This window comes from Heterodontus francisci, chromosome 10, assembly GCF_036365525.1.
Source record: "Heterodontus francisci isolate sHetFra1 chromosome 10, sHetFra1.hap1, whole genome shotgun sequence".
In the NCBI taxonomy this organism is placed as follows: domain Eukaryota; kingdom Metazoa; phylum Chordata; class Chondrichthyes; order Heterodontiformes; family Heterodontidae; genus Heterodontus; species Heterodontus francisci.
This window is the reverse complement of record NC_090380.1, coordinates 121,308,786-121,333,726: the sequence shown is the minus strand read 5'-3', so window position 1 is coordinate 121,333,726 and position 24,941 is coordinate 121,308,786. Positions and strand designations below refer to the sequence as shown.

General features: G+C 41.4%; 1 protein-coding gene across 1 annotated transcript in view; it reads right to left on the bottom strand.

The window, feature by feature from the left end:
- LOC137374244 (cell adhesion molecule 2-like) overlaps window positions 1-24,941 on the bottom strand; it is a 912,392-nt gene that overhangs the window by 567,522 nt on the left and 319,929 nt on the right. Inside the window, exon 4 of the mRNA XM_068040031.1 lies at window positions 74-226. Coding sequence (XP_067896132.1) covers window positions 74-226 — 153 coding nt within the window. The remainder of the gene's footprint in view (window positions 1-73; window positions 227-24,941) is intronic.

Here is a 24,941-nt window from a genome sequence, read left to right as displayed (position 1 = left end):
ACTGGCATGGATAATTGGGCCGAATGTCCTGATTGTGTGCTGTGATTCCATTGTCAATCTGTGTAATACTCACCCAGCACTATGAGAAACGCTTTGGCAGTCTTCACGGGCATAGTGAACAATGAACACGTGTACTGTCCTTCATCTGACAGTGTGACCTCACTGATGTTGATGCTCAGCTCGTGCCACGATGATCGAACCAGTTCAATCCGGTTATCCCTCAGGGCTGAAAGGAAGACAGGAGAGTAAGTGTTGTGTAATAGCATGCGCTGTTTAGGCAAATTAATTATAAATATTAACGATTAATAAGGATTCTATTTTTCCCAAATCGCTGAGCAAGTTGACCTTATCACTGTCAGTTTGTAACGCAGATTTAGAAATTAATTTCCATGCTCACACCAGCAGCTACTCTCAGTATTGGAGCCTGAAGTGTGGAAAGATACACTTTCACTGTCTCTGGTGGCAAACAGACAGAGCTGATTAAAATTGATCACTAATCCTGAAGTTGCTCGTATCACAATTAAGCAGTTGCTGTCTCTGCCTTTACTATTCGATGAAAATAGTCACTGTCAATCCATCGACTGCCCCATTACACATGCAGTTGGACAGAGAAAACCACAGCCTCTGCTACTCCCTCTGCTCTTTCAGCTTTCTCAAATTGACATGCAAAATGAAACACTTTCCCTTTCAGGTGCTTAGTGCCAGCATCAAACATTCCCCAAACTAGGGCGATCTTTTCGGATAGAGCTGACCAATGTTGTTCTATAGAAATCACTGCCTTGCCATAGGTGTGGGTCACTCGGCCCGACTGTCTATCTCTCTTTGTCGCCAATGTCCGTGCCAGGGTGCCCCTGGAAGAGGGAGGATGCAGTGACCGCCTGAATGTTAGAGGCCTTCTGCGACTGCTGGGATCTGCAAGGGGCTTGGGTGCATTGTCAACACCAGAAGTCACAATTTGATTTCATTTGATCAGTTTACTTTAATAATAATTTACAATTTATCATTTGTGCCCATTATAAAGGGGGCACGTGTTAACTCATTCATGATAATTGTCATCCTAGTTGGCAATATTAGGGAGTTAGCCACAGGGGCTTTCATGGTGACAGTATTGTAACCACAGACATTAATTTTAATGGCAAGCTCCTCACAGGTAAATATAACTTACAATTGCATATTTACTTCACAAACATCTCCCACCATTCAGCAATCAAGGCAGTAAAACATTCACTGTGATCAAAAAGCTCAGCTCAGCTTTTCCTATCAGCATCCAATCACCAGACACTGGGCAAATACAAGATTGGTGCTCACATGCCCAACAAGTGTCTATTACTCATTTTTATTTATTACTCAGAAATTCAATGAGCCAAATCGGGATTCCCAATTAGGCACACATGACTGAGATATTGGAAAACACTGGTGTAGAAGGAGTGAGGAATAGTAGTAAGCTTGAGGATTGGGAGTGTTTTAGAAACCAGCAAAGAGCCACCAAAAAGTTGACAAAAAAGGAAAAAACAGAATGAGAGTAAACTAGCCAGGAATATAAAAACAGATTGCAGGAGCTTTTGCAAGTAGAAAAAAGGAGAGTAGCTAAAGTAAACATTGGTCTCTTAGAGACAGAGACAAGAGAAATTATCATGGAGAATGAAGAAATAGCAAAGACATTGAATAAGTATTTTGTATCTATCTTCAAAGGAGATACAAATTACTAATCAGAAATAGAGGGTAACCTAGGGGCTTATAAGGGTGAGGAAGTTAAGGTAATTAGTATCAGCAGCCAAAAGGTATTGGAGAAACCTAAGGGACTAAAATCCAACAAATCCCCAGATCCTGATGGCCTACATCCTAGGGTTCTGAAAGAGATAGCTGCAGAGATACTGGCTATGATTTTCCAAAATTCCCTAGATTCTAGAATGATATCAGCAGATTGGAAGTTAGCAAATGTAACACCTCTATTAAAAAAAGAGGGAGAGAGAAAACAAGGAACTACAGACCAGTTAGCCTGACATCAGTCATCAGGAAAATGCTGGAATCTATTATTAGACATCTTAACAATACACTTAGAAAAGCATTGTGTGGTCAGACAAAGTCAACATGATTTTACAAAGGAAAATCGTGGTTGACGAATTTATTAGAGTTTTTTGAGATGTAACTTAGGAAGGTAGATAAAGGGGGAACCAGTAGATGTAGTATTCTTGGATTTCCAAAAGGCATTCAATCAGGTGCCACACAAAAGGTTAATAGGCAAGATAAGGGCTCATGGAGTTGGGGGCAATATATTAGCATGGATAGAGGATTGGTGAACAGACAGGAAGCAGAGAGTAGGGAAAAACAGGGCATTTTCAAGTTGGTAGGCTGTGACTGGTGGAGATTATTTTTATTCATTTCATGGGATGTGGGCATCGCTGGCCAGCCCAACATTTATTTCCCATCCCAAATTGTCCTTGAGAAGATGGTGGTGAGCTGCCTTCTTGAACCACTGCAGTCCATGTAGGGTAGGTACACCCACAGTTTTGTTAGGAAGGGAGTTCCAGGATTTTGACCCAGCGACAGTGAAGGAACGGCGATATAGTTCCAAGTCAGGATGGTGTGTGACTTGGAGGGGAACTTGCAGGTGGTGGTGTTCCTTGCATCTGTTGCCCTTGTCCTTCTAGTTGGTAGAGGTCATGGGTTTGGAAGGTGCTGTCTAAGGAGCCTTGGTGCATTACTGCAGTGCATCTTGTAGATGGTACACACTGCTGCCACTGTGTGTCGATGATGAAGGGAGTGAATGTTTGTGTATGGGGTGCCAATCAAGTGGGCTGCTTTGTCCTGGATGGTGTCGAGCTTCTTGAGTGTTGTTGGAGCTGCACTCATCCAGGCAAGTGGAGAGTATTCCATCACACTCCTGACTTGTGCCTTGTAGATGGTGGACAAGCTTTGGGGAGTCAGGAGGTTGCAGAAGTCGCAGCCTTCGACCTGCTCTTGTAGCCACCGTATTTATGCTGCTGCTGCAGTTCAGTTTCTGGTCAATGGTAACCCCCAGGATGTTGATAGTGGGGGATTCAGTGATGGTAATGCCATTGAATGTCAAGGGAAGATGTTTAGATTCACTCTTGTTGGAGATGGTCATTGCCTGGCACTTGTGTGGCACGAATGTTACTTGCCATTTATCAGCCCAAGCCTGGATACTGTCCAGGTCTTGCTGCATATGGACACTGACTGCTTCAGTATCTGAGGAGTCACGAATGGTGCTGAACATTGTGCAATCATCAGTGAACATCCCCACTTCTGACCTTATGATGGAGGGAAGAATCAGTGCTGGGGCCTCAGCTATTCACAATTCACAATTAATAACTTAGATGAAGAGACCGAGAATAATGTATCTAAGCTTGCTGATGATACAAAGCTAGGTGGGAATGTTAGCTGCAAGGAGGACAAGAGACTGCAAAGAGATATAGACAGGTTAAATGAATGGACAACAAGGTGGCAGATGGAGTATAATGTGGGGCAGTGTGAGGTTATTCACTTTGGTAGTAAGAATAGAAAAGCAGAATATTTTTTAAAAGGCGTGAATATTGAAAATGTTGTTGTCCAGAGGGATACAAACAGAAAATGCTGGAAATACTCAGCAGGTCTGGCAGTATCTGTGGAGAGAGAAGCAGAGTGAACGTTTCAGGTCAGTGACCCTTCATCAGATGATTTCTGATAATTCATGATTTCTGATGAAGGGGTCACTGACCTGAAACGTTAACTCTGCTTCTCTCTCCACAGATGCTGCCAGACCTGCTGAGTATTTTCAGCACTTCTTGTTTTTATTTCAGATTTCCAGCACCTGCAGTATTTTGCTTTTATTTTGATGTTCAGAGGAACTTGGATGCACTCATACAAGGAACACAGAAAGTAAACAGGCAGGTGCAGCAAGCAATTGGGAAGGCAAATGGCATGTTGCCTTTTATTGCAAGGAGATTAGAGTACAAGAACAAGGAAGTCTTGCTACAATTGTACAGGGCTTTGGTGAGACGACATCTGGAATAATGTGCACAGTTTTGGTCTCCATATTTAAGGAAGGATATACTTTCATTGGAGGGGGTACAGCAAAGTTTACCGGATTGGTCCCTGAGATGAGAGAGTTGTCCTATGATGACAGGCTGAGTTAAATTAGTCCTGTACTCTCTGGAGTTTAGAGGAATGAGAGGTGATCTCATTGAAACATACAAGATTCAATGAGATCAGTCCGCAAGCAGGACCCTGAGCTTCCGGTTGCTTGCCATTTCAACACTCCCCCCTGCTCTCATGCTCACATCTCTGTCCTGGGATTGCTGCAGTGTTCCAGCGAACATCAACGCAAGCTCGAGGAACAGCAACTCATTTACCGATTAGGCACACTACAGCCTGCCGTACTGAACATTGAGTTCAATAATTTCAGAGCATGACAGCCCCCCATTTTACTTTCATTTTCAGTTATTTTTTCTTCCTTTTTTTAACATTCTTTTTTACATCTTTTATAATTTTTTTTTTTGCATTTATTTCATTTCATCTTTGTTTGTTCAGTTTGCTTACCCACTGTTTTTTTTCAGGTTTGCACTTGCTGCTGTTCAATATTCAGTGTATTTACACCTAATCTGTACTAATGCTTTGTCTTTCAACACACCATTAACATATTGTTTGCCTTTGCTCCGTGACCTTTTGGTCAGCTATGTGGCCTTGTCCAATCTGCACCTTCTCCTTTGTTATCTCTTGCCCCACCCCCACCTCACTTGCTTATAATCTGTGACTTTTCTAATATTTGTCAGTTCCGATGAAGGGTCACTGACCCAAAACGTTAACTCTGCTTCTCTTTCCACAGATGCTGCCAGACCTGCTGAGTGAATCCAGCATTTCTTGTTTTTATTTCAGATGTCCAGCATCTGCAGTATTTTGCTTTTATATAAGATTCAAAAGGGGCTGGATAGGGTAGACACAGAGAGATTGTTTCTGCTGGTCGGGAAATCTAAAACACAGGAGCACAGTCTCAGGATAAGGGGCCAATCATTTAGGACTGAGATGAGGAGAAATTCTTTGGAATTCTCTACACCAGAGGGTTGTGGATGCTCCATCATTGATTTCATTGAGAGTCATAGAGAGATACAGCACCGAGTCTGTGCCGACCATCAACCACCCATTTATACTAATCCTACATGAATTCCATATCCCCTCCTACGTTAATTTTGATATTGTGATCCTAGTCAAAAAGAAAAAGGAAGCATTTGTAAGGGCTGGAAGGCTGGGAACAGACGAAGCCCTTGAGGAATATAAAGACAGTAGGAAGGAACTTAAGCAAGGAGTCAGGAGGGCTAAAAGGGGTCATGAAAAGTCATTGGCAAACAGGATTAAGGAAAATCCCAAGGCTTTTTATACATATATAAAGAGCAAGAGGGTAACCAGGGAAAGGGTTGGCCCACTCAAGGACAGAGGAGGGAATCTACGTGTGGAGCCAGAGGAAATGGGCGAGGTACTAAATGAGTACTTTGCATCAGTATTCACCAAAGAGAAGGACTTGGTGGATGATGAGCCTAGGGAAGGGAGTGTAGATAGTCTCAGTCATCTCATTATCAAAAAGGAGGAGGTGTTGGGTGTCTTGCAAAGCATTAAGGTAGATAAGTCCCCAGGGCCTGATGGGATCTACCCCAGAATACTGAGGGAGGCAAGGGAAGAAATTGCTGGGGCCTTGACAGAAATCTTTGCATCCTCATTGGCTACAGGTGAGGTCCCAGAGGACTGGAGAATAGCCAATGTTGTTCCTTTGTTTAAGAAGGGTAGCAAGGATAATCCAGGAAATTATAGGCCGGTGAGCCTTACGTCAGTGGTTGGGAAATTATTAGAGAGGATTCTTCGGGACTGGATTTACTCCCATTTGGAAACAAACAAACTTATTCGTGGGAGGCAGCACGGTTTTGTGAAGGGGAGGTCGTGTCTCACTAACTTGATTGAGTTTTTTGAGGAAGTGACAAAGATGATTGATGAAGGAAGGGCAGTGGATGTTGTCTATATGGACTTCAGTAAAGCCTTTGACAAGGTCCCTCATGGCAGACTGGTACAAAAGGAGAAGTCACACGGGATCAGAGGTGAGCTGGCAAGATGGATACAGAACTGGCTCGGTCATGGAAGACAGAGGGTAGCAGTGGAAGGGGCTTTTCTGAATGGAGGGCTGTGACTAGTGGTGTTCCGCAGGGATCAGTACTGGGACCTTTGCTTTTGTAGTATATATAAATGATTTGGAGGAAAATGTAGCTGGTCTGATTAGTAAGTTTGCGGACGACACAAAGGTTGGTGGAGTTGCGGATAATGATGAGGATTGTCAGAGGATACAGCAGGATATAGATCTGTTGGAGACTTGGGCGGAGAAATGGCAGATGGAGTTTAATCCGGACAAATGTGAGGTAATGCATTTTGGAAGGTCCAATACAGGTGGGAAGTATACAGTAAATGGCAGAACTCTTTGGAGTATTGACAGGCAGAGAGATCTGGGCGAACAGGTCCACAGGTCACTGAAAGTGGCAACGCAGGTGGATAAGGTAGTCAAGAAGGCATACGGCATGCTTGCCTTCATCGGTTGGGGCATAGAGTACAGAAATTGGCAAGTCATGCTGCAGCTGTACAGAACTTTAGTTAGGCCACACTTCGAATACTGCGTGCAATTCTAGTCGCCACACTACCAGAAGGATGTGGAGGCTTTGGAGAGGGTACAGAAGAGGTTTACCAGGATGTTGCCTGGTCTGAAAGGCATTAGCTATGAGGAGAGGTTGGATAAACTCGGATTGTTTTCACTGGAACGACGGAGGTGGAGGGGTGACATGATAGAGGTTTACAAAGTTATGAGTGGCATGGACAGAGAGGATAGTCAGAAGCTTTTTCCCAGGGTAGAAGAGTCAGTTACTCGGGGACATTGGTTTAAGGTGCGAGGGGCAAAGTTTAGAGGGGATGTGCGAGGCAAGTTCTTTACACAGAGGGTGGTGAGTGCCTGGAACGTGCTGCCGGGGGAGGTGGTGGAAGCAGATACGATAGCGACGTTTAAGAGGCATCTTGACAAATACATGAATAGGATGGGAATAGAAGGATACGGTCCCTGGAAGTGCAGAAGGTTTTAGTTTCGAGATACAGCACAGAAACAGGCCCTTCGGCCCACCAAGTCTGTGCCGACCATCAACCACCCATTTATACTAATTCTACACAAATTCCCTATTCCTACCACATCCTCACCTTTCCCTATATTCCCCTACCACCTACCTATACTAGTGACAATTTATAATGGCCAATTTACCTATCAACCTGCAAGTCTTTGGCATGTGGGAGGAAACCGGAGCACCCGGAGGAAACCCACGCAGACACAGGGAGAACTTGCAAACTCCACACAGGCAGCACCCAGAACTGAAGCCGGGTTGCTGAAACTATGAGGTTGCAGTACTAACCACTGCACCACTGTGCCACCTGTAAAGCTGAGATCGATTGATTTTGGGTCTCTCAGGGAATCAAGGGATATGTGGAGTGGTCAGGAAAGTGCAGTTGAGGCAGAACATCAGCCATAATTGTCTTGAATGGTGGAGCAATTTTGAGGGGCTGTAAGGTCTTTATCTGCTCCTGGTTCTTAGGTTCTTATGTATCTAATCAGTGATGGGACAGTGTAGAGGGAGCATTACTCTGTATCTCATCCCGTTTTTTTCCCGTTTTTTTCTCAGTGTAGAGGGAGCTTTACTCTGTATCTAATCCCCTTTTTTTCTCAGTGTCGAGGGAGCTTTACTCTGTATCTGATCCCGTTTTTTTCTCAGTGTAGAGGGAGCTTTACTCTGTATCTAATCCCGTTTTTTTCTCAGTGTAGAGGGAGCTTTACTCTGTATCTAATCCCCTTTTTTCTCAGTGTAGAGGGAGCATTACTCTGTATCTAATCCTGTTTTTTTCTCAGTGTAGAGGGAGCTTTACTCTGTATCTAATCCCCTTTTTTTCTCAGTGTAGAGGGAGCTTTACTCTGTATCTAATCCCCTTTTTTTCTCAGTGTCGAGGGAGCTTGACTCTGTATCTAATCCCCTTTCTTTCTCAGTGTAGAGGGAGCTTTACTCTGTATCTAATCCTGTTTTTTTCTCAGTGTAGAGGGAGCTTCACTCTGTATCTAATCCTGTTTTTTTCTCAGTGTCGAGGGAGCTTTACTCTGTATCTAATCCTGTTTTTTTCTCAGTGTAGAGGGAGCATTACTCTGTATCTAATCCTGTTTTTTTCTCAGTGTAGAGGGAACTTTACTCTGTATCTAATCCTGTTTTTTTCTCAGTGTAGAGGGAGCATTACTCTGTATCTAATCCTCTTTTTTTCTCAGTGTAGAGGGAGCATTACTCTGTATCTAATCCTGTTTTTTTCTCAGTGTAGAGGGAGCATTACTCTGTATCTAATCCTGTTTTTTTCTCAGTGTAGAGGGAGCATTACTCTGTATCTAATCCTGTTTTTTCTCAGTGTAGAGGGAGCTTTACTCTGTATCTAATCCTGTTTTTTTTTCAGTGTAGAGGGAGCATTACTCTGTATCTAATCCTGTTTTTTTCTCAGTGTAGAGGGAGCATTACTCTGTATCTAATCCTGTTTTTTTCTCAGTGTAGAGGGAGCTTTACTCTGTATCTAATCCTGTTTTTTTCTCAGTGTAGAGGGAGCATTACTCTGTATCTAATCCTGTTTTTTTCTCAGTGTAGAGGGAGCTTTACTCTGTATCTAATCCTGTTTTTTTCTCAGTGTAGAGGGAGCTTTACTCTCTATCTAATCCTGTTTTTTTCTCAGTGTAGAGGGAGCATTACTCTGTATCTAATCCTCTTTTTTTCTCAGTGTAGAGGGAGCTTTACTCTGTATCTAATCCCGTTTTTTTCTCAGTGCAGAGGGAGCTTTACTCTGTATCTAATCCTGTTTTTTTCTCAGTGTAGAGGGAGCATTACTCTGTATCTAATCCTGTTTTTTTCTCAGTGTAGAGGGAGCTTTACTCTGTATCTAATCCTGTTTTTTTCTCAGTGCAGAGGGAGCTTTACTCTGTATCTAATCCTGTTTTTTTCTCAGTGTAGAGGGAGCATTACTCTGTATCTAATCCCGTTTTTTTCTCAGTGTAGAGGGAGCTTTACTCTGTATCTGATGACGTTTTTTTCTCAGTGTAGAGGGAGCTTTACTCTGTATCTAATCCTGTTTTTTTCTCAGTGTAGAGGGAGCTTTACTCTGTATCTAATCCCCTTTTTTTCTCAGTGTAGAGGGAGCTTTACTCTATCTAATCCCGTTTTTTTCTCAGTGTAGAGGGAGCATTACTCTGTATCTAATCCTGTTTTTTTCTCAGTGTAGAGGGAGCTTTACTCTGTATCTAATCCCCTTTTTTTCTCAGTGTAGAGGGAGCTTTACTCTGTATCTAATCCCCTTTTTTTCTCAGTGTCGAGGGAGCTTGACTCTGTATCTAATCCCCTTTCTTTCTCAGTGTAGAGGGAGCTTTACTCTGTATCTAATCCTGTTTTTTTCTCAGTGTAGAGGGAGCTTTACTCTGTATCTAATCCTGTTTTTTTCTCAGTGTCGAGGGAGCTTTACTCTGTATCTAATCCTGTTTTTTTCTCAGTGTAGAGGGAACTTTACTCTGTATCTAATCCTGTTTTTTTCTCAGTGTAGAGGGAGCATTACTCTGTATCTAATCCTCTTTTTTTCTCAGTGTAGAGGGAGCATTACTCTGTATCTAATCCTGTTTTTTTCTCAGTGTAGAGGGAGCATTACTCTGTATCTAATCCTGTTTTTTTCTCAGTGTAGAGGGAGCATTACTCTGTATCTAATCCTGTTTTTTCTCAGTGTAGAGGGAGCTTTACTCTGTATCTAATCCTGTTTTTTTTTCAGTGTAGAGGGAGCATTACTCTGTATCTAATCCTGTTTTTTTCTCAGTGTAGAGGGAGCATTACTCTGTATCTAATCCTGTTTTTTTCTCAGTGTAGAGGGAGCTTAACTCTGTATCTAATCCTGTTTTTTTCTCAGTGTAGAGGGAGCATTACTCTGTATCTAATCCTGTTTTTTTCTCAGTGTAGAGGGAGCTTTACTCTGTATCTAATCCTGTTTTTTTCTCAGTGTAGAGGGAGCATTACTCTCTATCTAATCCTGTTTTTTTCTCAGTGTAGAGGGAGCATTACTCTGTATCTAATCCTCTTTTTTTCTCAGTGTAGAGGGAGCTTTACTCTGTATCTAATCATGTTTTTTTCTCAGTGTAGAGGGAGCTTTACTCTGTATCTAATCCTGTTTTTTTCTCAGTGCAGAGGGAGGTTTACTCTGTATCTAATCCCGTTTTTTTCTCAGTGCAGAGGGAGCTTTACTCTGTATCTAATCCTGTTTTTTTCTCAGTGTAGAGGGAGCATTACTCTGTATCTAATCCTGTTTTTTTCTCAGTGTAGAGGGAGCTTTACTCTGTATCTAATCCTGTTTTTTTCTCAGTGCAGAGGGAGCTTTACTCTGTATCTAATCCTGTTTTTTTCTCAGTGTAGAGGGAGCATTACTCTGTATCTAATCCCGTTTTTTTCTCAGTGTAGAGGGAGCTTTACTCTGTATCTGATGACGTTTTTTTCTCAGTGTAGAGGGAGTTTTACTCTGTATCTAATCCTGTTTTTTTCTCAGTGTAGAGGGAGCTTTACTCTGTATCTAATCCCCTTTTTTTCTCAGTGTAGAGGGAGCTTTACTCTATCTAATCCCGTTTTTTTCTCAGTGTAGAGGGAGCTTTACTCTGTATATAATCCTGTTTTTTTCTCAGTGTAGAGGGAGCATTACTCTGTATCTAATCCTGTTTTTTTCTCAGTGTAGAGGGAGCATTACTCTGTATCTAATCCTGTTTTTTCTCAGTGTAGAGGGAGCTTTACTCTGTATCTAATCCTGTTTTTTCTCAGTGTAGAGGGAGCTTTACTCTGTATCTAATCCTGTTTTTTCTCAGTGTAGAGGGAGCTTTACTCTGTATCTAATCCTGTTTTTTTTTCAGTGCAGAGGGAGCATTACTCTGTATCTAATCCTGTTTTTTTCTCAGTGTAGAGGGAGCATTACTCTGTATCTAATCCCGTTTTTTTCTCAGTGTAGAGGGAGCTTTACTCTGTATCTAATCCTGTTTTTTCTCAGTGTAGAGGGAGCTTTACTCTGTATCTAATCCTGTTTTTTTTTCAGTGCAGAGGGAGCATTACTCTGTATCTAATCCTGTTTTTTTCTCAGTGTAGAGGGAGCATTACTCTGTATCTAATCCTGTTTTTTTCTCAGTGTAGAGGGAGCTTTACTCTGTATCTAATCCTGTTTTTTTCTCAGTGTAGAGGGAGCATTACTCTCTATCTAATCCTGTTTTTTTCTCAGTGTAGAGGGAGCATTACTCTGTATCTAATCCTGTTTTTTTCTCAGTGTAGAGGGAGCTTTACTCTGTATCTAATCCCGTTTTTTTCTCAGTGTAGAGGGAGCTTTACTCTGTATCTAATCCCCTTTTTTTCACAGTGTAGAGGGAGCATTACTCTGTATCTGATCCCGTTTTTTTCTCAGTGTAGAGGGAGCTTTACTCTGTATCTAATCCCGTTTTTTTCTCAGTGCAGAGGGAGCTTTACTCTGTATCTAATCCTGTTTTTTTCTCAGTGTAGAGGGAGCATTACTCTGTATCTAATCCTGTTTTTTTCTCAGTGTTGAGGGAGCTTTACTCTGTATCTAATCCCCTTTTTTTCTCAGTGTAGAGGGAGCTTTACTCTGTATCTAATCCCGTTTTTTTCTCAGTGTAGAGGGAGCTTTACTCTGTATCTAATCCTGTTTTTTTCTCAGTGTAGAGGGAGCATTACTCTGTATCTAATCCTGTTTTTTTCTCAGTGTAGAGGGAGCATTACTCTCTATCTAATCCTGTTTTTTTCTCAGTGTAGAGGGAGCATTACTCTGTATCTAATCCTGTTTTTTTCTCAGTGTAGAGGGAGCTTTACTCTGTATCTAATCCCCTTTTTTTCTCAGTGTAGAGGGAGCTTTACTCTGTATCTAATCCTGTTTTTTTCCCGTTTTTTTCTCAGTGCAGAGGGAGCTTTACTCTATCTAATCCCGTTTTTTTCTCAGTGTAGAGGGAGCTTTACTCTGTATCTGATGACGTTTTTTTCTCAGTGTAGAGGGAGCTTTACTCTGTATCTAATCCCCTTTTTTTCTCAGTGTAGAGGGAGCTTTACTCTGTATCTAATCCTGTTTTTTTCCCGTTTTTTTCTCAATGTAGAGGGAGCTTTACTCTGTATCTAATCCCCTTTTTTTCTCAGTGTAGAGGGAGCTTTACTCTGTATCTAATCCCGTTTTTTTCTCAGTGTAGAGGGAGCATTACTCTCTATCTAATCCTGTTTTTTTCTCAGTGCAGAGGGAGCATTACTCTGTATCTAATCCTGTTTTTTTCTCAGTGTAGAGGGAGCTTTACTCTGTATCTAATCCCCTTTTTTTCTCAGTGTAGAGGGAGCTTTACTCTGTATCTAATCCTGTTTTTTTCCCGTTTTTTTCTCAGTGCAGAGGGAGCTTTACTCTATCTAATCCCGTTTTTTTCTCAGTGTAGAGGGAGCTTTACTCTGTATCTGATGACGTTTTTTTCTCAGTGTAGAGGGAGCTTTACTCTGTATCTAATCCCCTTTTTTTCTCAGTGTAGAGGGAGCTTTACTCTGTATCTAATCCTGTTTTTTTCCCGTTTTTTTCTCAATGTAGAGGGAGCTTTACTCTGTATCTAATCCTGTTTTTTTCTCAGTGTAGAGGGAGCTTTACTCTGTATCTAATCCTGTTTTTTTCTCAGTGTAGAGGGAGCTTTACTCTGTATCTAATCCCCTTTTTTTCTCAGTGTAGAGGGAGCTTTACTCTGTATCTAATCCCCTTTTTTTCTCAGTGTAGAGGGAGCTTTACACTGTATCTAATCCTGTTTTTTTCCCGTTTTTTTCTCAATGTAGAGGGAGCTTTACTCTGTATCTAATCCTGTTTTTTTCTCAGTGTAGAGGGAGCTTTACTCTGTATCTAATCCTGTTTTTTTTCTCAGTGTAGAGGGAGCTTTACTCTGTATCTAATCCCCTTTTTTTCTCAGTGTAGAGGGAGCATTACTCTGTATCTAATCCTGTTTTTTTCTCAGTGTAGAGGGAGCTTTACTCTGTATCTAATCCCGTTTTTTTCTCAGTGTAGAGGGAGCTTTACTCTGTATCTAATCCTGTTTTTTTCTCAGTGTAGAGGGAGCTTTACTCTGTATCTAATCCTGTTTTTTTCTCAGTGTAGAGGGAGCATTACTCTGTATCTAATCCTCTTTTTTTCTCAGTGTAGAGGGAACTTTACTCTGTATCTAATCCTGTTTTTTTCTCAGTGTAGAGGGAGCATTACTCTGTATCTAATCCTGTTTTTTTCTCAGTGTAGAGGGAGCATTACTCTGTATCTAATCCTCTTTTTTTCTCAGTGTAGAGGGAGCTTTACTCTGTATCTAATCCTGTTTTTTTCTCAGTGTAGAGGGAGCATTACTCTGTATCTAATCCTGTTTTTTTCTCAGTGTAGAGGGAGCATTACTCTGTATCTAATCCTGTTTTTTTCTCAGTGTAGAGGGAGCATTACTCTGTATCTAATCCTCTTTTTTTCTCAGTGTAGAGGGAGCATTACTCTGTATCTAATCCTGTTTTTTTCTCAGTGTAGAGGGAGCATTACTCCGTATCTAATCCTGTTTTTTTCTCAGTGTAGAGGGAGCATTACTCTGTATCTAATCCTGTTTTTTTCTCAGTGTAGAGGGAGCATTACTCTGTATCTAATCCTGTTTTTTTCTCAGTGTAGAGGGAGCATTACTCTGTATCTAATCCTGTTTATTTCTCAGTGTAGAGGGAGCATTACTCTGTATCTAATCCTGTTTATTTCTCAGTGTAGAGGAAGCATTACTCTGTATCTAATCCTGTCTTTTTCTCAGTGTAGAGGGAGCATTACTCTGTATCTAATCCTCTTTTTTTCTCAGTGTAGAGGGAGCTTTACTCTGTATCTAATCCTGTTTTTTTCTCAGTGTAGAGGGAGTTTTACTCTGTATCTAATCCCCTTTTTTTCTCAGTGTAGAGGGAGCATTACTCTGTATCTGATCCCGTTTTTTTCTCAGTGTAGAGGGAGCTTTACTCTGTATCTAATCCTGTTTTTTTCTCAGTGTTGAGGGAGCATTGCTCTGTATCTAATCCCGTTTTTTTCTCAGTGTAGAGGGAGCATTACTCTGTATCTAATCCCGTTTTTTCCCGTTTTTTTCTCAGTGCAGAGGGAGCTTTACTCTGTATCTAATCCCGTTTTTTCCCCATTTTTTTCTCAGTGTAGAGGGAGCTTTACTCTGTATCTAACCTGTGCTGTACCTGTCCTGGTAGTGTTTGATGGGGGAGAGTGTCGGGGGAGTTTTACTCTGCAGCTAACCCCGTTTTTTTTTAATCTAACCCCTGTGCTGCACCTGTCCTGGTAGTGTTTGATGGGGGAGAGTGTCGCGGGAGTATTACTCTGTATCTAACCCCCTTTTTTTCTCAGTGTAGAGGGAGCTTTACTCTGTATCTAATCCCATTTTTTTCTCAGTGTAGAGGGAGCATTACTCTGTATCTAATCCTGTTTTTTCCCCGTTTTTTTCTCAGTGTAGAGGGAGCTTTACTGAGCTTTACTCTTTCTCTAATCCCGTTTTTTTCTCAGTGTAGAGGGAGCTTTACTCTGTATCTAATCCCGTTTTTTTCTCAGTATAGAGGGAGCTTTACTCTTTATATAATCCCGTTTTTTTCTCAGTGTAGAGGGAGCTTTACTCTGTATCTAATCCCGTTTTCTTCCCGTTTTTTTCTCAGTGTAGAGGAAGCTTTACTCTGTATCTAATCCCGTTTTTTTCTCAGTGTAGAGGGAGCTTTACTCTGTATCTGATCCCGTTTTTTTCTCAGTGTAGAGGGAGCATTACTCTGTATCTAATCCCGTTTTTTTCTCAGTGCAGAGGGAGCTTTACTCTTTATCTAATCCCGTTTTTTTCCCATTTTGTTCTCAGTGCAGAGGGAGCTTTACTCTGTATCCAACCCCTGTGCTGCACCTGTCCTGGTAGTGTTTGATGGGGGAGAGTGTCGCGGGAGTTTTACTCTGTATCTAATCCCGTTTTTTTCTCAGTGTAGAGGGAGCATTACTCTGTATCTAAACGCGTTTTTTTCCCGTTTTTTTCTCAATGTAGAGGGAGCTTTACTCTGTATATAATCCCGTTTTTTTCTCAGTGCAGAGGGAGCTTTACTCTGTATCTAACCCGTGCTGTCCCTGTCCTGGTAGTGTTTGATGGGGGAGAGTGTGGCGGGAGTTTTCTCTGTAGCTAACCCCGTTTTCTTTTATCTAACCCCGTGCTGCACCTGTCCTGGGAGTGTTTGATGGGGACAGTGTAGAGGGAGCTTTACTCTGTATCTTACCGCCATGCTGTACCTGTCCTGGGAGTGTTTGATGGGGACAGTGTAGAGGGAGCTTTACTCTGTATCTCACCCCGTTTTTTTTTTATCTAACCCCCGTGCTGCACCTGTCCTGGGAGTGTTTGATGGGGGAGAGTGTCGCGGGAGTTTTACTCTGCATCTAACCACGTTTTTTTCTCAGTGTAGAGGGAGCATTACTCTGTATCTAATCCCGTTTTTTTCCCGTTTTTTTCTCAGTGTAGAGGGAGCTTTACTCTGTATCTAATCCCGTTTTTTCCCCGTTTTTTTCTCAGTGCAGAGGTAGCTTTACTCTGTATCTAACCACGTTTTTTTCTCAGTGTAGAGGGAGCTTTACTCTGTATCTAATCCCGTTTTTTCCCCGTTTTTTTCTCAGTGTAGAGGGAGCATTACTCTGTATCTAATCCCGTTTTTTTCTCAGTGTAGAGGGAGCATTACTCTGTATCTAATCCCGTTTTTTTCCCAGTGTAGAGGGAGCTTTGCTTTGTATCTAATCCCGTTTTTTTCTCAGTGTAGAGGGAGCTTTACTCAGTATCTAATCCCGTTTTTTTCTCAGTGTTGAGGGAGCTTTACTTTGTATCTAATCCCGTTTTTTTCTCAATGTAGAGGGAGCATTACTCTGTATCTAATCCCGTTTTTTTCTCAGTGTAGAGGGAGCTTTACACTGTATCTAATCCCGTTTTTTTCCCAGTGTAGAGGGAGCTTTACTCTGTATCTAACCCCGTTTTTTTTTTATCTAACCCCATGCTGTACCTGTCCTGGTAGTGTTTGATGGGGGACAGTGTCGCGGGAGTTTTACTCTGTAGCTAACCCCGTTTTTTTTTATCTAACCCCCGTGCTGCACCTGTCCTGGCAGTGTTTGATGGGGGAGATTGTCGCGGAAGTTTTACTCTGCATCTAACCACGTTTTTTTCTCAGTGTAGAGGGAGCATTACTCTGTATCTAATCCCGTTTTTTTCTCAGTGTAGAGGGAGCTTTACTCTGTATCTAATCCCGTTTTTTTCTCAGTGTAGAGGGAGCTTTACTCTGTATCTAATCCCGCTTTTTTCCCATTTTTTTCTCAGTGTAGAGGGAGCTTTACTCTGTATCTAATCCCGTTTTTTTCTCAGTGTAGAGGGAGCTTTACTCTGTATCTAATCCCGTTTTTTTCTCAGTGTAGAGGGAGCTTTACTCTGTATCTATTCCCGTTTTTTTCTCAGTGTAGAGGGAGCTTTACTCTGTATCTAATCCCATTTTTTTCTCAGTGTAGAGGGAGCTTTACTCTGTATCTATTCCCGTTTTTTTCTCAGTGTAGAGGGAGCTTTACTCTGTATCTATTCCCGTTTTTTTCTCAGTGTAGAGGGAGCTTTACTTTGTATCTAATCCTGTTTTTTTCTCAGTGTAGAGGGAGCTTTACTCTGTATCTAATCCCGTTTTTTTCTCAGTGTAGAGGGAGCTTTACACTGTATCTATTCCCGTTTTTTTCTCAGTGTAGAGGGAGCTTTACTCTGTATCTAATCCTGTTTTTTTCTCAGTGTAGAGGGAGCTTTACTCTGTATCTAATCCCGTTTTTTTCTCAGTGTAGAGGGAGCTTTACTCTGTATCTATTCCCGTTTTTTTCTCAGTGTAGAGGGAGCTTTACTCTGTATCTATTCCCGTTTTTTTCTCAGTGTAGAGGGAGCTTTACTTTGTATCTAATCCTGTTTTTTTCTCAGTGTAGAGGGAGCTTTACTCTGTATCTAATCCCGTTTTCTTCTCAGTGTAGAGGGAGCTTTACTCTGTATCTATTCCCGTTTTTTTCTCAGTGTAGAGGGAGCTTTACTCTGTATCTATTCCCGTTTTTTTCTCAGTGTAGAGGGAGCTTTACTCTGTATCTAATCCCGTTTTTTTCCCATTTTTTTCTCAGTGCAGAGGGAGCTTTACTCTGTACCTAATCCCGTTTTTTTCCCATTTTTTTCTCAGTGCAGAGGGAGCTTTACTCTGTATCTAATCCCATTTTTTCTCAGTGTAAAGGGAGCATTACTCTGTATCTAATCCCGCATTTTTCCAGTTTTTTTCTCAGTGTAGAGGGAGCTTTACTCTGTATCTATTCCCGTTTTTTTCTCAGTGTAGAGGGAGCATTACTCTGTATCTAATCCCATTTTTTTCTCAGTGTAAAGGGAGCATTACTCTGTATCTAATCACGCATTTTTCCAGTTTTTTTCTCAGTGTAGAGGGAGCTTTACTCTGTATCTAATCCCGTTTTTTTCTCAGTGTAGAGGGAGCTTTACTCTGTATCTATTCCCATTTTTTTCTCAGTGTAGAGGGAGCTTTACTCTGTATCTAATCCTGTTTTTTTCTCAGTGTAGAGGGAGCTTTACTCTGTATCTAATCCCGTTTTTTTCTCAGTGTAGAGGGAGCTTTACTCTGTATCTATTCCCGTTTTTTTCTCAGTGTAGAGGGAGCTTTACTCTGTATCTATTCCCGTTTTTTTCTCAGTGTAGAGGGAGCTTTACTTTGTATCTAATCCTGTTTTTTTCTCAGTGTAGAGGGAGCTTTACTCTGTATCTAATCCCGTTTTTTTCTCAGTGTAGAGGGAGCTTTACTCTGTATCTATTCCCGCTTTTTTCTCAGTGTAGAGGGAGCTTTACTCTGTATCTATTCCCGTTTTTTTCTCAGTGTAGAGGGAGCTTTACTCTGTATCTAATCCCGTTTTTTTCCCATTTTTTTCTCAGTGCAGAGGGAGCTTTACTCTGTATCTAATCCCGTTTTTTTCCCATTTTTTTCTCAGTGCAGAGGGAGCTTTACTCTGTATCTAATCCCATTTTTTTCTCAGTGTAAAGGGAGCATTACTCTGTATCTAATCCCGCATTTTTCCAGTTTTTTTCTCAGTGTAGAGGGAGGTTTACTCTGTATCTATTCCCGTTTTTTTCTCAGTGTAGAGGGAGCATTACTCTGTATCTAATCCCATTTTTTTCTCAGTGTAAAGGGAGCATTGCTCTGTATCTAATCCCGCATTTTTCCAGTTTTTTTCTCAGTGTAGAGGGAGCTTTACTCTGTAACTAATCCCGTTTTTTTCTCAGTATAGAGGGAGCTTTACTCTTTATATAATCCCGTTTTTTTCTCAGTGTAGAGGGAGCTTTACTCTGTATCTAATCCCGTTTTCTTCCCGTTTTTTTCTCAATGTAGAGGGAGCTTTACTCTGTATCTAATCCCGTTTTTTTCTCAGTGTAGAGAGCGCTTTACTCTTTATCTAATCCCGTTTTTTTCCCATTTTTTTCTCAGTGTAGAGGGAGCTTTACTCTTTATCTAATCCCGTTTTTTTCCCATTTTATTCTCAGTGCAGAGGGAGCTTTATTCTGTATCTAACCCCCGTGCTGTACCTGTCCTGGGGGTGTTTGATGGGGACAGTGTAGAGGGAGCTTTACTCTGTATCTAATCCCGTTTTTTTCTCAATGTAGAGGGAGCATTACTCTGTATCTAATCCCGTTTTTTTCTCAGTGTAGAGGGAGCATTACTCTGTATCTAATCCCGTTTTTTTCTCAGTGTAGAGGGAGCTTTACTCTGTATCTAATCCCGTTTTTTTCTCAATGTAGAGGGAGCATTACTCTGTATCTAATCCCGTTTTTTTCTCAGTGTAGAGGGAGCATTACTCTGTACCTAATCCCGTTTTTTTCTCAGTGTAGAGGGAGCATTACTCTGTATCTAATCCCGTTTTTTTCTCAGTGTAGAGGGAGCATTACTCTGTATCTAATCCTGTTTTTTCCCCGTTTTTTTCTCAGTGTAGAGGGAGCTTTACTCTGTATCTAATCCCGTTTTTTTCTCAGTGTAGAGGGAGCTTTACTCTTTATATAATCCCGTTTTTTTCTCATTGTAGAGGGAGCATTACTCTGTATCTAATCCCGTTTTTTCCCGTTTTTTTCTCAGTGTAGAGGGAGCTTTACTCTGTATCTAATCCCGTTTTTTCCCCGTTTTTTTCTCAGTGTAGAGGGAGCTTTACTCTGTATCTAACCTGTGCTGTACCTGTCCTGGTAGTGTTTGATGGGGGAGAGTCTCGCGGGAGTTTTACTCTGTATCTAACCCCGTTTTTTTCTGAGTGTAGAGGGAGCTTTACTCTGTATCTAATCCCGTTTTTTTCTCAGTATAGAGGGAGCTTTACTCTTTATATAATCCCGTTTTTTTCTCATTGTAGAGGGAGCATTACTCTGTATCTAATCCCGTTTTTTCCCGTTTTTTTCTCAGTGTAGAGGGAGCTTTACTCTGTATCTAATCCCGTTTTTTCCCCGTTTTTTTCTCAGTGTAGAGGGAGCTTTACTCTGTATCTAACCTGTGCTGTACCTGTCCTGGTAGTGTTTGATGGGGGAGAGTCTCGCGGGAGTTTTACTCTGTATCTAACCCCGTTTTTTTCTGAGTGTAGAGGGAGCTTTACTCTGTATCTAATCCTGTTTTTTCCCCGTTTTTTTCTCAGTGTAGAGGGAGCTTTACTCTGTATCTAATCCCGTTTTTTTCTCAGTGTAGAGGGAGCTTTACTCTGTATCTAATCCCGTTTTCTTCCCGTTTTTTTCTCAATGTAGAGGGAGCTTTACTCTGTATCTAATCCCGTATTTTTCTCAGTGTAGAGGAAGCTTTACTCTGTATCTAATCCCGTTTTTTTCTCAGTGTAGAGGGCGCTTCACTCTTTATCTAATCCCGTTTTTTTCCCATTTTCTTCTCAGTGCAGAGGGAGCATTACTCTGTATCTAACGCCGTTTTTTTCTCAGTGTAGAGGGAGCTTTACTCTGTATCTAATCCCGTTTTTTTCTCAGTGTAGAGGGAGCATTACTCTGTATCTAATCCCGTTTTTTTCTCAGTGTAGAGGGCGCTTTACTCTTTATCTAATCCCGTTTTTTTCCCATTTTTTTCTCAGTGCAGAGGGAGCTTTACTCTGTATCTAACCCGTGCTGTACCTGTCCTGGTAGTGTTTGATGGGGGAGAGTGTCGCGGGAGTTTTACTCTGTATCTAATCCCGTTTTTTTCTCAGTGTAGAGGGCGCTTTACTCTTTATCTAATCCTGTTTTTTATCCCATTTTTTTCTCAGTGTAGAGGGAGCTTTACTCTTTATCTAATCCCGTTTTTTTCCCATTTTATTCTCAGTGCAGAGGGAGCTTTATTCTGTATCTAACCCCCGTGCTGTACCTGTCCTGGGGGTGTTTGATGGGGACAGTGTAGAGGGAGCTTTACTTTGTATCTAATCCCGTTTTTTTCTCAGTGTAGAGGGAGCTTTACTCTGTATCTAATCCCGTTTTTTTCTCAGTGTAGAGGGAGCTTTACTCTGTATCTAATCCCGTTTTTTTCTCAGTGTAGAGGGAGCTTTACTCTGTATCTAATCCCGTTTTTTTCTCAGTGTAGAGGGAGCTTTACTCTGTATCTAATCCCGTTTTTTTCTCAGTGTAGAGGGAGCTTTACTCTGTAGCTAACCCCGTTTTTTTTTATCTAACCCCCGTGCTGCACCTGTCCTGGGAGTGTTTGATGGGGGAGAGTGTCGCGGGAGTTTTACTCTGCATCTAACCACGTTTTTTTCTCAGTGTAGAGGGAGCATTACTCTGTACCTAATCCCGTTTTTTTCCCGTTTTTTTCTCAGTGTAGAGGGAGCTTTACTCTGTATCTAATCCCTTTTTTTTCTCAGTGTAGAGGGAGCATTACTCTGTATCTAATCCCGTTTTTTTCTCAGTGTAGAGGGAGCTTTACTCTGTATCTAATCCCGTTTTTTTCCCAGTGTAGAGGGAGCTTTACTTTGTATCTAATCCCGTTTTTTTCTCAGTGTAGAGGGAGCTTTACTCTGTATCTAATCCTGTTTTTTTCTCAGTATAGAGGGAGCTTTACTCTGTATCTAATCCCGTTTTTTTCCCAGTGTAGAGGGAGCTTTACTTTGTATCTAATCCCGTTTTTTTCTCAGTGTAGAGGGAGCTTTACTCTGTATCTAATCCCGTTTTTTTCTCAGTGTAGAGGGAGCATTACTCTGTATCTAATCCCGTTTTTTCCCCGTTTTTTTCTCAGTGCAGAGGGAGCTTTACTCTGTATCTAATCCCGTTTTTTTCTCAGTGTAGAGGGAGCATTACTCTGTATCTAATCCCGTTTTTTTCTCAGTGTAGAGGGAGCTTTACTCTGTATCTAATCCCGTTTTTTTCTCAGTGTAGAGGGAGCATTACTCTGGATCTAATCCCGTTTTTTTCTCAGTGTAGAGGGAGCTTTACTCTGTATCTAATCCCGTTTTTTTCTCAGTGTAGAGGGAGCATTACTCTGTATCTAATCCCGTTTTTTCCCCGTTTTTTTCTCAGTGCAGAGGGAGCTTTACTCTGTATCTAATCCCGTTTTTTTCTCAGTGTAGAGGGAGCTTTACTCTGTATCTAATCCCGTTTTTTTCTCAGTGTAGAGGGAGCATTACTCTGTATCTAATCCCGTTTTTTCCCCGTTTTTTTCTCAGTGCAGAGGGAGCTTTACTCTGTATCTAATCCCGTTTTTTTCTCAGTGTAGAGGGAGCTTTACTCTGTATCTAATCCCGTTTTTTTCTCAGTGTAGAGGGAGCATTACTCTGTATCTAATCCCGTTTTTTTCTCAGTGTAGAGGGAGCTTTACTCTGTATCTAATCCCGTTTTTTTCCCAGTGTAGAGGGAGCTTTACTTTGTATCTAATCCCGTTTTTTTCTCAGTGTAGAGGGAGCTTTACTCTGTATCTAATCCTGTTTTTTTCTCAGTATAGAGGGAGCTTTACTCTGTATCTAATCCCGTTTTTTTCCCAGTGTAGAGGGAGCTTTACTTTGTATCTAATCCCGTTTTTTTCTCAGTGTAGAGGGAGCTTTACTCTGTATCTAATCCCGTTTTTTTCTCAGTGTAGAGGGAGCATTACTCTGTATCTAATCCCGTTTTTTCCCCGTTTTTTTCTCAGTGCAGAGGGAGCTTTACTCTGTATCTAATCCCGTTTTTTTCTCAGTGTAGAGGGAGCATTACTCTGTATCTAATCCCGTTTTTTTCTCAGTGTAGAGGGAGCTTTACTCTGTATCTAATCCCGTTTTTTTCTCAGTGTAGAGGGAGCATTACTCTGTATCTAATCCCGTTTTTTTCTCAGTGTAGAGGGAGCTTTACTCTGTATCTAATCCCGTTTTTTTCTCAGTGTAGAGGGAGCATTACTCTGTATCTAATCCCGTTTTTTCCCCGTTTTTTTCTCAGTGCAGAGGGAGCTTTACTCTGTATCTAATCCCGTTTTTTTCTCAGTGTAGAGGGAGCTTTACTCTGTATCTAATCCCGTTTTTTTCTCAGTGTAGAGGGAGCATTACTCTGTATCTAATCCCGTTTTTTCCCCGTTTTTTTCTCAGTGCAGAGGGAGCTTTACTCTGTATCTAATCCCGTTTTTTTCTCAGTGTAGAGGGAGCTTTACTCTGTATCTAATCCCGTTTTTTTCTCAGTGTAGAGGGAGCATTACTCTGTATCTAATCCCGTTTTTTCCCCGTTTTTTTCTCAGTGCAGAGGGAGCTTTACTCTGTATCTAATCCCGTTTTTTTCTCAGTGTAGAGGGAGCATTACTCTGTATCTAATCCCGTTTTTTTCTCAGTGTAGAGGGAGCTTTACTCTGTATCTAATCCCGTTTTTTTCTCAGTGTAGAGGGAGCATTACTCTGTATCTAATCCCGTTTTTTCCCCGTTTTTTTCTCAGTGCAGAGGGAGCTTTACTCTGTATCTAATCCCGTTTTTTTCTCAGTGTAGAGGGAGCTTTACTCTGTATCTATTCCCGTTTTTTTCTCAGTGTAGAGGGAGCATTACTCTGTATCTAATCCCGTTTTTTTCTCAGTGTAGAGGGAGCTTTACTCTGTATCTAATCCCGTTTTTTTCTCAGTGTAGAGGGAGCATTACTCTGTATCTAATCCCGTTTTTTCCCCGTTTTTTTCTCAGTGCAGAGGGAGCTTTACTCTGTATCTAATCCCGTTTTTTTCTCAGTGTAGAGGGAGCTTTACTTTGTATCTAATCCCGTTTTTTTCTCAGTGTAGAGGGAGCTTTACTCTGTATCTAATCCCGTTTTTTTCTCAGTGTAGAGGGAGCTTTACTCTGTACATAATCCCGTTTTTTTCTCAGTGTAGAGGGAGCTTTACTCTGTATCTAATCCCGTTTTTTCCCCGTTTTTTTCTCAGTGCAGAGGGAGCTTTACTCTGTATCTAATCCCGTTTTTTTCTCAGTGTAGAGGGAGCATTACTCTGTATCTAATCCCGTTTTTTTCTCAGTGTAGAGGGAGCTTTACTCTGTATCTAATCCCGTTTTTTTCTCAGTGTAGAGGGAGCATTACTCTGTATCTAATCCCGTTTTTTTCTCAGTGTAGAGGGAGCTTTACTCTGTATCTAATCCCGTTTTTTTCTCAGTGTAGAGGGAGCATTACTCTGTATCTAATCCCGTTTTTTCCCCGTTTTTTTCTCAGTGCAGAGGGAGCTTTACTCTGTATCTAATCCCGTTTTTTTCTCAGTGTAGAGGGAGCTTTACTCTGTATCTAATCCCGTTTTTTTCTCAGTGTAGAGGGAGCTTTACTCTGTATCTAATCCCGTTTTTTTCTCAGTGTAGAGGGAGCTTTACTTTGTATCTAATCCCGTTTTTTTCTCAGTGTAGAGGGAGCTTTACTCTGTATCTAACCCCGTTTTTTTTTTATCTAACCCCCGTGCTGCACCTGTCCTGGGAGTGTTTGATGGGGGAGAGTGTCGCGGGAGTTTTACTCTGCATCTAACCACATTTTTATTCTCAGTGTAGAGGGAGCATTACTCTGTATCTAATCCCATTTTTTTCCCGTTTTTTTCTCAGTGTAGAGGGAGCTTTACTCTGTATCTAACCCGTGCTGTACCTGTCCTGGTAGTGTTTGATGGGGGAGAGTGTCGCAGGAGTTTTACTCTGTATCTAACCCAGTTTTTTTCTCAGTGTATAGGGAGCTTTACTCTGTATCTAACCCGTGCTGTACCTGTCCTGGTAGTGTTTGATGGGGGAGAGTGTCGCAGGAGTTTTACTCTGTATCTAATCCCGTTTTTTTCTCATTGTAGAGGGAGCATTACTCTGTATATAATCCCGTTTTTTTCCCGTTTTTTTCTCAGTGTAGAGGGAGCTTTACTCTGTATCTAATCCCGTTTTTTCCCCGTTTTTTTCTCAGTGTAGAGGGAGCTTTACTCTGTATCTAACCTGTGCTGTACCTGTCCTGGTAGTGTTTGATGGGGGAGAGTGTCGCGGGAGTATTACTCTGTATCTCACCCCGTTTTTTTCTGAGTGTAGAGGGAGCTTTACTCTGTATCTAATCCCGTTTTTTTCTCAGTATAGAGGGAGCTTTACTCTTTATATAATCCCGTTTTTTTCTCAGTGTAGAGGGAGCTTTACTCTGTATCTAATCCCGTTTTCTTCCCGTTTTTTTCTCAATGTAGAGGGAGCTTTACTCTGTATCTAATCCCGTATTTTTCTCAGTGTAGAGGGAGCATTACTCTGTATCTAATCCCGTTTTTTTCTCAGTGTAGAGGGAGCATTACTCTGTATCTAATCCCGTTTTTTTCTCAGTATAGAGGGAGCTTTACTCTTTATATAATCCCGTT